At 42.9% G+C, this 12,224-nt stretch overlaps 1 protein-coding gene across 1 annotated transcript; it reads left to right on the top strand.

Moving 5' to 3' along the window:
• Positions 1–4,229: 4,229 nt before the first annotated feature.
• MAGOH (mago homolog, exon junction complex subunit) lies at positions 4,230–12,160 on the top strand. Its single transcript, XM_003921546.2, has 5 exons — positions 4,230–4,414; positions 6,938–6,996; positions 8,561–8,671; positions 10,648–10,730; positions 11,891–12,160. Exons 1-5 carry the CDS (start codon positions 4,327–4,329, stop codon positions 11,988–11,990), a joined length of 441 nt encoding a protein of 146 aa, XP_003921595.1. The 5' UTR covers positions 4,230–4,326; the 3' UTR covers positions 11,991–12,160.
• Positions 12,161–12,224: the final 64 nt, after the last annotated feature.

Raw genomic sequence — 12,224 nt, 5'->3', positions numbered from 1 at the left:
TAGATAACTTGCCTCTGTACTTCCAGAACCATTTTTGTCTACTTGCATCCCAGTACTTCCGCCCTACCATTCATTCCCATGCCATTGGGGTTGCTTTTGCCAAGGTCACTCAGGACCTCCTCAGTTATAAATCTGGTAAACATTTTCAGTCTTGATCTTCCTTGACCTGGAAGCAGTAGTTAACACTATTAGTCACTCTTTTCATGGAATACTCTTATTTTGGCTTCCATGATACCATACTCATGGTTTTCTCCAGGATCTCTGGCCACATCTGAGTCTCCTTTACCCACCCCTTAAATTATAGGATTCCATCTCAAATCCATCCACTTTTCTATCTCCATTGCCACTACCTAAGTACACATCACCATTTTCTTGGATTACCACTGTCATAGATTACTTTCTTTCTTTCTTTCTTTTTTAAGAGACAGGGTCATGCTCTGTTACCCAGGCTGGAGTGCAGTGGTAGAATCATAGCTCACTGCAACTTTGAACTCCTGGGCTTAAAGCAATCCTCCCACCTCAGCCTCCTGAGTAGCTGGGACTACAGGCACATGCCACAATGCCTGGCTAATTATTTTTTTCTTTTCTTTTCTTTTCTTTTTCTTTTTTTTTTTTTTTTGAGAAAAGATCTCTCTCTGTTGCCCAGGCTGGAGTGCAATTGCGCGATCTTGGCTCACTGCAACCTCCGCCTCCTGGGCTCAAACAATTCTCCTGTCTCAGCCTCCTAAGTAACTACAACTACAGGCATAAGCCACCTTGCCTGGCTAATAGATGTGACTACGTGAATGTCATACTTCTAGTCTTTTCATTTTCCAATCCACCCTACAACACTGCAGCCAAAGTGTCTTTCTAACATGCCATAGATACATCACCACCACTTCATTCCACTTTCTTGCTTAAAGCCCGTCAACTGCTTCACTGCCATCAAAATCCAATATTCTTGGGTTTGCCCAAACTCTTTTAATATGGCTGATAAAGCTCTTCACGACTTGGTTTCTGCCCGGTCTCCAGCTCATCACTCACTATGTTTTAACCACACAGTTCTAGCCCTCGGTCTGGAACATTTCCTTCAGGAACATTTCCCTAAGGACCCTACACTGTCGGGGACCATCCGGGACAGGTAGGCACGTCTGCCGGGGGGTCTCTTGACCTGCAAGAGGGTCCCAATACCTGGAAGAGAGCGTGTGCTTGAAGAAATATGAAAGACAGTGGGGATCTGGAGGGCTGGATAGGCTGTGCCTAAACAGCAAATTTTATTTTTCAAAGGCCAGGAATAAATACACTTTCTTTGCTCTGGTTTACGTCACAAGAGGAAATGCAAATCTACCTTACATGGCCTATACAATAGAGAAGTCAGAGATGCAATCAGTGGTTGTAAAAAGTAACAGAATTTCCTGTGATCACAAAGCTTGTTTTAGAACTGAGATGTGAAAAGGTTTTCTGGTTTTCCTCATCAGAGTATCTTTTAACCGGATTCTCCTTTGTCTGCTCCTGACTCAACTTATCTCAACTCCCCCATTCAGGAGTCAAAGCCATCCCGTATGGTGGCATTTGCTTTGCAAATATCCCGACAGTTAAACCATTATCTAGGGTACAAGGCAGTCAGGCAAGTAAAGAAAAGGTTAAAGCTTATTCTTAAAGAAAGAGTCATAAAAAGTTAAAAGCGGAAACTGGTTGCTGGCAGGGGATCACTCAGTCTAGCAGCACCGCATAGTTTTAGGCCCAAACAATATCGTGGTTGATATTAGAAACTGATCATTCATCTTTAAGTTCCTTCCCCCCCCAACCCCCCACCCCACCCCCACCCCACCCCGATAGCTCAACTGCCTCCAACAGGAAACTGTGTTTGGGATCAAACTCACCGTATAGTGAGACTCACGCCTTCTGGGGGTCTCACACGGGAATGTTCCCCACACTACACTGCATTAGCAGCCACCTCATGTGCTTCCAAGTATCTTGTGCTTCCTTTATTAGTAATCTTATCCTTACACTGTAATTGCTTGCATGCTTCTTAACTACCTCCTCTGCAAGCTCTGTAAAGAACTGTCTTGCTCAACACTGTATCCTCTCTGCACACACTCAGTAGATGCTCATTAAATTATGCCAAATGCAGACACCACAGACACAGATCATGCTCTTTCAGTTATACCATGTCTCATATCCAAAAACCTGGATTACTTTACAGACTGATAGGTGTTGTGCATCCTTTAAATTTCTCAACACTTTTGTTATTTGCCACATCTGCAGATGCCAGATTCACTTATATTTTTATAATTTTACTCTTGGAAAATAACCTTGTAGCAATTGCTTAACACTTCTACTTAACTCTAATTACCACCTCAAGATTGTTGTGATGATTCAAAGAATAAGCACATGTAATCCCATTCAGCCTAGGGGCTGCCATTTATTAGGTACTTGATACGTGGTAGTTCCCTTTTTTTTTTTTTTTTTGTTGAGATAAGGTCCTGCTTTGTCACACAGGCTGGAGTGCAGTGGTGTGATCATGGTTCTCTGTAGCCTCAACCTCCCAGGCTCAAATGATCCTCCTACCTCAGCCTCCCAAGTAGCTGGGACTGCAGGTGTGCACCACCACACCCACCTAATTTTTAAATTTTTTGTAGAGACAAGGTCTCCCTATGTTGCCCAGGCTGATCTCAAACACCTGGGCTCAAGTGATCCTCCTGCCTCAGCCTCCCAAAGTGCTGGGATTACAGGTGTGAGCCACCGTGTCTAGCCCCATTCTCTTTTATACAATTCTGTTGTTACCACCCATATCCAGTGTTTTGTAATAAAAATGCCTTAAGGTTTTATAGCAATTTCGACATTGTTTCTTATAACAGTTCTGCTAGGTGGACATTGTTACGCGCATTTAAAGAGAAGGAAACTGAAGTCTAAAAAGTTGAGTCAGTTCACCTATGGTTACAATGAGTCACTGTTACACAAGGGATTATTTTAACCCGTCTTCAGTGATTTTCCCCCACCACACCTACTCTATGCTCTGCTTCTAATGCTTTTCAGGGAGAAAAGGACTCAATGTTAAGACTGGGGACAGGAATCAGACTGCAGTCCTGACTTACAGAACGGTACACAGCTGTAGTTACCAGGCCCCGAGAATGATGTCATCTAGGCACTGTCTCTAGAACCATTCGTTCTCTCTAAGCTGGAACTTAGATGAATGAAAGCAGGCTCCTAGTATATAATTATGATCTTGATTGCCCTGGGCCTGCTCAATTGTACATTTTTCCAGAGCCAGAAAGGCTTCATAGAGGACAACCACTTTATCCTGAAAAGAGCGAGCCCCTTGACCTGGATCATCCCAAGCTGTTCCTAAATAAGAAAATAAAAGAAAAGAAAAGAGCGAGCCCCTTTGGTCAGTGGTCCTCAACTCTGACTCACCTGGGAGCTTTACGAAAAGTACCAATTCCCAGGCCCAGCGCTGGAGATTTTAATTGGCTTGGGGCCCTGACATCAGTATTTTTAGAGGCTCCCAGGTGATTGCAATGCGCAGCCAGGCTGACAATTACTGCTAAGTAGGATGAGTGGGGAATGGGAGATCAAATACTCACTTTTAACTTCTCAAGCACCTATTCTGGAGACCAGTGAGGTAGAAAGATAGAAATAAAAGGTAGAAAGGGATGCAATGGATAACTGTGAGTGAATTAGTTCCAGGGAAACTATCTCCACCGTGGATTCAGGGAGAGCGTCACTGAGGACGACTCTCTTTCCTTCTTTCTTTTTTGAGACAGAGAGGACGGCTTTCTTAACATTCAGGTCAGTGGAAGCCAACTTGAGGCACACGTCGGGCGCGGCGTCCTCGGGGGAGCTCGGGTCGTTTTACCCCATTTTACTGCCGAGATGACCTAGGTGCAGAGACGGTAAACAGCGGTGTACGATTCATAGAAGTCAGGGGTCCTGTGAACTGAGGTTGATCCTGGCGGGTAAAAGGCTCGGGGTGTTCGGCCCGAGGTCTTTAAGCGAGGTATCCGAACTCCTCGTTCAAAGCCCAGAGTTTGGTGGGCGGTAGGCTCTCGGCCTCAGGCCTGGAGACAACCTAGAGGGTTGAGAGGTCGAACCTCAACCTCGCTCCCGCGGCCAGCTGGCGGGGCGGAGCTGCTCGGCCCCGCCTCCGGGTTAAACAAAGTGCGTTATTGGTTCCGGGGTCTTGTTGCCACTTCCGGGCGAAGAGGTTAGCGAGAAGGAACCCCTCCAATACGCGACGGCGGGGTCGACGTCACTTCCGCGCGCCGCCCCAAACGTCAGTGTCGGGCGCAGACCGCGGTGGTGCGGCTCTCTGAGAAGTTCCGTCTCGGTTGTCTTTTGCGAGCCATGGAGAGTGACTTTTATCTACGTTACTACGTGGGGCACAAGGGCAAGTTCGGCCACGAGTTCCTGGAGTTCGAGTTCCGACCGGACGGTAAAAGCAGCCTGTAGCCTGCCGGGAGCGGGGACCACGGCTGAGGGCGGGCGAGTGGGGAGGCGGAGGGTCGGAAATCAATGGGGAAAGAGACGAGGAAGGGACTGAGACCTGTGCAGCGCGAATCTGAAAGGAACGCCCCGCGTCTGCTCCACGGGTTTGTTTGTTTTTTTAAATCCATTTAACCAGTGTTGACCTTAGGCCCACTGTGTGCCAGGCTCTGTTTCCCTCTTTGGGGAAACGGCAGCGAAGGTAGACGAACTTCCCCTCTCATGGAATTTGTGTTTTAGTGCCGGGAGAGAGATCATAAACAAAAAGATGATTCCAGATAGTAGTGAGTGATTTTAAAAAAAAAAAAAAAAAACCATGGTAGAATAATTCCTGGATTGGCTGCTTTTAGGTAGGTTGACCATTAGAGAGCTCTCTGTAAAGGGTATATTGCAGCCGATCCCTACTTAACAGCAAGGACCCAGCCTTGTGAAGCTCAGGAGGAAGACCATTCTACCCAAAGGGATTGGCAGATGTCAAGGTTGCAGGGCGGGAATGAGCTAGGCATGCCTCTCGAGTGGTCAGTGCGGTTGAAGAGTGGTAAGCTGAGAGATAGCAGGAGATGACGTCAAATAGGTAGGTAGGAGCCACACCTTGTAAGTCTTTAAAGACCATGGTAAAGGGTTTGGACTTGAAAGGTTTATTGTTGTTTGGACTTGGAAGATTTGTTGTTGTTGTTGTCGTCGTTGTTGTTGTTTGGAATTGGACTTGGAAGGGTTGTTGTTTGTTGTTTTGAGACGGAGTTTTCGCTTTTTGCCCAGTCTGGAGTGCAGTGGCGCGATCTCGGCTCACTGCAACCTCCGTCTCCCGGGTTCAAGAGATTCTAAGCCTCAGCCTCCCGAGTAGCTGGAATTACAGGCGCCCATCACCACACCCGGCCAATTTTGTATTTTTAGTAGAGATGGGGTTTCACCATGTTGGCCAGGCTGGTCTCGAACTCCTGACCTCAGATGATCCTCCCAACTTGGCCTCCCAAAGTGCTGGGATTGCAGGCGTGAGCCACCACGCCCAGCCAGACTTAGAAGGTTTTAAAGAGAGAAAAAATGGGATCTGTTCTTGAAAAAGCATTCTGGTTATGGGTGCACAATAGGCAAGAGTGGAAACAGGGCTACTGAGTAGGAGGAGACTGTTGCAGTTGTCAAGACAAGAAGGTTATTGGTTGGGACTATGGCGACAGTAGAAGTGGAAAGGAGGATTTAGGAAACTGTTGGAGGCAGAAACAGTTGGACTTTGCTGATTGATAGGATCTTGTTGGGGGAGGCACTGTGGTGAAGGAAAGAAGAATCAAAGATAACAGAAAACATCCACTAAGTGGGGCACAAAGATGAAACTGACAGGCCCCGACTGTGAGGGAGATAGATTTATAAGCAAACAGTGACAAAACAGTGTATTAGGTGTTGTGGTAAAAAGAAACATAGGAGGCTCGCAGCAGAGAAGAGGCACCTAACCAAGCCGGAGGGTCAGAGAAGGCTTCCTACATAAAATGATGTGGGAGGAAGGAAGGGATGTGAGGAATTGGTTAGGAGACCAAGAAGAGTCAAGAAGGCATTTTAGACAACATGCAAAGAGGCTGAAAACCAAAAAGTGCTTGGGATGTTTCAGGCGGAATACCACGTAGTTTGACTCCAGCCATGTGAGAGAAGAATATTGCAGGAGTGAGGCTAGAAAAGCAGGCGGGGGCCAGCTTAGCTGTATGCCATGTTGAGGAGTTTGGATTTCACCAGGAAGGCAGTGGAAAGCCATTGCCTGTATTAAAATATTAGAGTAACCCAATCTGATAGGTCTGTTAACATATCACCTTGTCCATTGTATGGACAGTGAACTGAACGTGAAGAAACTTGAGGCAGAGAGGCAACACAGAGGCTGTTGGATAAATTCATTTGGCTCATCTCACATGTATGTCTTCTAGTCTACAGCAGGAGAAGTCATATCTTCTATTTACTTTTCCCCTCATCCCCAACATATACTCACATTAACCTGTTACATGCACCCATGGACAAAGGGTCTTGTGTACCAAATGTGCTCAGTGATAAAAGCAACAGCTTTTCCATCACAGAAATAGAGTGTGGCACAGTCACATGATAATATATGTAAACAGCATCCTACAGTTTTCACAACTCATTTTAGCCTCAGGAGGTCCTATGTGCGGGTAATTTATCAATTACTATGCCTGTTTTCAGGACATTAACCTGCAAAAATGTGATTTGACAATGTCAGAAAAGAGCCTGCTTGTATTTATATCTTACCTGAGCTGTGTTTTGCAGTAGAGTGTCACTGTATATTTGGCTGTTTAAGCCTGAAGTGAAGAACTGAAAAGACTAGTATTGTTGAAACACCGTAAGAGTAAATAATAAATCTATTAGACACTTTGAGCAAGTTAGATACATTTTAGGGAACTGCTGATAGTCTTGGTACGTATTGATGCTTTATTCATATGTTTTTATTATACATGGAATTTGTTTTTTGCCCCCACAGGGAAATTAAGATATGCCAACAACAGCAATTACAAGAACGATGTCATGATCAGAAAAGAGGTATGAGCCTTCTGCCTTCTGAGAGTCCTTCATTTGCTACATTTCAGCTTTTTTTCTTGCATTTTTTGGTTCTTTCTGGTAGTATTGAAAGGTAGAGAACAGGGAGAAAAACACATGCCTGTAGGCAGCTTCTGGATTACAAATCATCTTTTAGTTGGTATTTTTGTTTTCTTTTACAATGTGGAATCAACAACTGGTAACTTGACAATACCTTGGTTTGAACCCTGAGTCTGCTGCCTACTGCCCCATGTGACCTTGGGCAAGTTCCTGGCTGAACTTGGTAAGTCCCTGTTTCTTCACCTGTAAAAGCAGGGATAATAATAAAAGCTATCTCCCACTCCCACGTGCTGTCATAAAATTAAATAGCTTATACTTAAAGTGCTCAGTATATTCAATGGCATGCAGTACTCAATGGAGAGCTATTTAATTTACATCTGAATGTGCAAAGGAGCGTGGAAAAGCAGTTGATATCATTGAATGCATGTTAGATGTCAGGCAGGGCATCTTATTTAACCCTAATTATAAGCCCATGTGATGGGGGAGGGTATTATAAGAAAATAAAACCCCAGATATTAATTGTGAGGCTTGTTAAGAGTTACCCCGGCTAGTAAGAGATACAGCAGGAATTCCCAACCCTGCCCAGTAAAGTTTGTATTCTCCATTCTGTGATCTCTACCACATTGTTAAGGCTTCATCAAAGCTACTGTTTCCTTTTAGTGACTTTGCCACCTTTGAAAATGCCTTAGCGTATATTTTCATACTGTTATTTTAGCTATTGATTTTATGCATATACACACGTCAGCATCCTCACTATTTTTGTACACAGGCATATCTTTTAAAATACATTTTGTTCCTCAGGAATGTATTACCTAGTTAAGAATAACCCGGGCATGTGGATGTCTCAGTCTCTTGTTTTCCTGTAACAAAATACCTGAGACTCGGTAAAATACATTTCTCACAGTTTTGGAGGCTGGAAAGGCCAAGATCAAGGCACTGGCAGGTTCAGTGTCTGATGAGAGCCCAGTCTCTGCTTCCACAATTGTGCCTTGTTTTTGCATCCCCCAGAAGGGATGAATGCTGTATCCTCATGTGAAAGAACAGGAAAGGGGCCAGCTAGTTCCCTTTAGGTCTCTCCTAAGGCACTAATCTGTCCATGAGGGCTCTGCCCTCAAGGGATGATCACCTCCTAAAGGCCCTATCTCTTAACACTGTTGCCTTGGGGATTAATTTCAACATGAATTTTGTAGGAGACACAAATATTTAAACCACAGTAGGGGGCATTCACAGATCTGTTTTGGGTTCTGTTGTGAATTGGAGAAGGGCCATGTGAACAGGATGTACCAGGAGTAGTACCAGCTAGATGGGGGACTGAGGTACAGTTATTTGATACATTTGACCCTGTCCCTCACCTGCACCATGCTGAGGTTGAGAGTGAATGTCTTCCTACTTCAGGGGATGCCAGAAATAAGTCTGCTGGAACAGTTATTTTTATTTTCCATCACTATCTGAGTCAAAACACTGCTTAAGGATACAACATACATTTTGTTTTTTAACTTGCTTTCAGGCTTATGTACATAAAAGCGTGATGGAGGAACTGAAGAGAATAATTGATGACAGTGAAATTACCAAAGAGGATGATGCGTTGTGGCCTCCTCCTGACCGAGTGGGCCGGCAGGTATGTTTTATTGATTATCCTGAAGTGCAGAAATCTTACAAATAAGATGAGGTTTATTGCTCTGCATATGATAGTGAAACTGTGTCTGTGTGTGTGTGTGTGTGTGTGTGTGTGTGTGTGTGTGTGTGTTGGTCAGCCCTGCAGAAAGCAGATTGCCAGCACCGTGGTCTAAGGAAGCACTAATCCCATAGGGAGGAACAGAGAGAACAAGTGGTGCTGCTGGCCACTAAGAACCACCTTGAATTTCTTCTTAGGACTCCCCACACCCACTCCTCCATGTAAAGCTTTTGCTGCCTGTCTCACTAACTACTATGGACAAAGCATTGTGGAGATACAGACAGAAATAGAGCAGCACGGTGAGATCTTTTTTCTACCAAAACCCCCAAAATTAACCAGGTGTGGTGGTGTGTACCTGTAGTTCCAGCTATTCAGGAGGCTAAGACTGCAGGACAGCTTGAGCCTGGGGGTTACAGTGAGTTATGATCCTACCACTGCACTTCAGCTTTGGTGACAGAGTGAGACCCTGTGTGTAAAAGCAAATCAGTAAAAACATACTACCAAATCTGAAATGAGTGGAACAAATCACGAGCTACAGGAAGGAGAACACAATGGGAGATGGATATCAACTTTGTAGTATTTTATTTCTTTAAAAAAAAAAAAAGCTGACATGTATGGCAGTAATTTATAAATCTGGGTATTGGAAATATTGATCTCAGTTTTTTTTTCTGTTTTCTGATTGAATTATAACAAAAGTATATATAAATCAAAAAGAAGAAAAAGTAAGTAGGGCTCACAAGACTGTAAGTTCCACAGGGCAGAGATCTTTGGTTTGGTTGGTTTTACTTATCTGTCCTAAGCGCTGAGAACAATACCTAGTACCCAGTAGGCCCTACATAGTATTTTTTGAAGGTTTATGGTACTCATGTCACTGTTTAGAAATTGAGACCCAAAGTCATACAGATACAGAGTGACCAAGTGGGGATCAAACCTAAGGTCTGGAATACTTCGTTTTACCATGTTGCCTCGATAGGTTAGATCCTCTGGTTTTTGTTTTTGTTTGTTGTTATTGAAGATAGGGTCTCACTCTGTTGTCTAGCCTGGGGTACAGTGATGAGATCATGGCTGACTGCTGCCTTGACCTCCTGGGCTGAAGGGATCTTTCCACCTCAGCCTCTCTAGTAGCAGGGACCATGGGTGCATGCCACCACACCCAGCTAATTTTTATATTTACAGAAATGAGGTTTTGCCAAGTTGCCCATACTGGTCTTAAACTCCTGGGCTCGAGTGATTCTTCTGCATTGGCCTCCTAAACTGCTGGGATTACAGGTGTGAGCCACCACACCCAGTCCAGTTGTTTGGTATTTTTAAAACATAGATATATCCATTTTACTCCACATTGTTGACAATGAAAACTTAGACAAAATACTACATAGGCTGGGTGTAGTGTCTCATGCCTGTAATCCCAGCAGTTGGGAGGCTGAGGCAGGCAGATCACCTGAGGTCAGGAGTTCAAGACCAGCCTGGCCAATATGGCGAAACCCTGTCTCTATTCAAAATACAAAAAATTTAGCCAGGCTTGGTGGCAGGCACCTGTAGTCCCAGCCACGTGGGAGGCTGAGGCAGGAGAATCACTTGATTCGAACCCTGGCGGCAGAGGTTGCAGTGACCCAAGATCATGCCACTGCGCTTCAGCCTGGGCGAGAGAACAAGACTCTGTCTCAGGAAAGAAAAAAAAAAATTCCTAGATTTTTTTCAAATCCCAGAAATAGTAGAGCCTTGAGGGTACAATTTCTTCTAAATATCAGCTTTATGTCTTGTTTCTAGTCCCCAGCACAGTTTAGTGTTCAGAGTGAACTGCCTTTGTTTTTATGGCCATCTGTAGTCAAGTTTGTGTGATTTGGCAAATGATTAATCCTTCTGTGTGCTTGATGAATAATCCAATTTTACTTGACTTAGATTTTCTAAAATGTTTCTAGGAGCTTGAAATCGTTATTGGAGATGAACACATTTCTTTTACAACATCAAAAATTGGTTCCCTTATTGATGTCAATCAGTCCAAGTAAGTGTGCATTATCCTTAGATCCAGTTGTGTCTGTTTTGGAGCAGATTGACAAGAAAACTCTTAGCCAAATTGGGATCACTATGGGAAGATCTGGAACAAATGCAAAATACAGATGGGCAGCTTTGTCGTCCTTGTTAGGGGGGGGGATCTCAAATTATTTTTGAAGACTTGCTTCTATTACTTTTGGTATTTCATTCAGTCATTGCTACTGAGAGCTTCTTGTTGGCCCACAGATACAGATTAATGCATAAGAGCAGCCAGGACAAAAATGGAATATGCAAGAAAAGTGCTCATGATAAACCGTAGAGTCACCAAGTCTGAACTGCCTTCTCAATGTGACTGTTCAGACTGGCACATCTTAAAATCTGACTTTGATGAAACTTGACAATTTTTAGGATCTAAATTTTACTTGATTTTAAATTTATTAATTTTTACAAATAAAATAATTTTGGTGAAAATGGATCAAATTTTAAAATTCATGTTGTCAGTGGGGCAGATTATTAAGTTGAGGCATGAACCTATGTGCTACAAAGAATCTTTAGATAAAATTTGGCAACTTCTTTGGCTCTTATGTTTTAAGGATTCAGGATTAGATATGGCTCACTTCTAGCAAATGTTGGGCATAATTGTCTTCCTTTGGACACTCTCCTTGTTCTTTCCTTTGGATACTTTGTTCTTAGCCAGTGATGCCACAGTAATCTTCAGCCTCTTGGTCCTGTTTAGTACTACTACTTTTTTAAAAAGTTTTCCTAACTCTGGAAGTAATACATGCTCATTGTAGAAAATACAGAAAATGTAGAAAAGTAGAAAGGGGAAAATCATCCATTATCTTATCAGACAACCTTTATTAATATCTTGTAGTATTTCTTTTTAGTCTTTTTTTCTGTGCATTAATATATACTTTTTAAGAAGCATAAAAAATATAGTTGAGATCGATAATTGTTCATTTTGTTCACTTAATGTAAGCATTTCCCTATATACTACTTCATAATATACCATTTTAATATATAGTCTTTTCCTTTTTTGGTCAAAGTTTTAATGCCCTAAATATCTTTACAAGGAACATCTTGATAAAGAAATAATTGAGATTATTAAATGATATCTTTTGCCCATTTTACCTCAATGTTTTAAACTTTTTTTTTCCTTTTGCATTTTAGGGATCCAGAAGGCTTACGAGTATTTTATTATCTTGTCCAGGACCTGAAATGTTTGGTCTTTAGTCTTATTGGATTACACTTCAAGATTAAACCAATCTAGATTGAATATTGGTGTGGACATGGCGGAGGGGGTGGGGGGAGAGTAGTTTTTAATTAGCATTATCAAGAAAATTTTGTGTATATCAGGGCAGTATTTTTTTATAAACTATAAATGATTGTCTTTAATAACTGTGATAAAATCCAATTTTTATTATTTTATAAAGACCTGAACATGTGAAGTCTTCTCAATTACTTTGTAAAACACTAACATCCTATGTGAAGTATTGCCCAAACA

The sequence above is a fragment of the Saimiri boliviensis genome, chromosome 11, assembly GCF_048565385.1.
Source record: "Saimiri boliviensis isolate mSaiBol1 chromosome 11, mSaiBol1.pri, whole genome shotgun sequence".
Classification (NCBI taxonomy): Eukaryota; Metazoa; Chordata; class Mammalia; order Primates; family Cebidae; genus Saimiri; species Saimiri boliviensis.
This window is presented reverse-complemented; position numbering and strand designations above follow the sequence as displayed.

Bases quoted from the DNA above. Each gene is read 5' to 3' on its own strand.
- MAGOH (XM_003921546.2), top strand. From the start codon at position 4,327: ATGGAGAGTGACTTTTATCTACGTTACTACGTGGGGCACAAGGGCAAG. The intron at 6,997-8,560 runs GTATGAGCCTTC...ACTTGCTTTCAG, and splicing joins ATGTCATGATCAGAAAAGAG to GCTTATGTACATAAAAGCGT. The intron at 10,731-11,890 runs GTAAGTGTGCAT...TTTGCATTTTAG, and splicing joins ATTGATGTCAATCAGTCCAA to GGATCCAGAAGGCTTACGAG.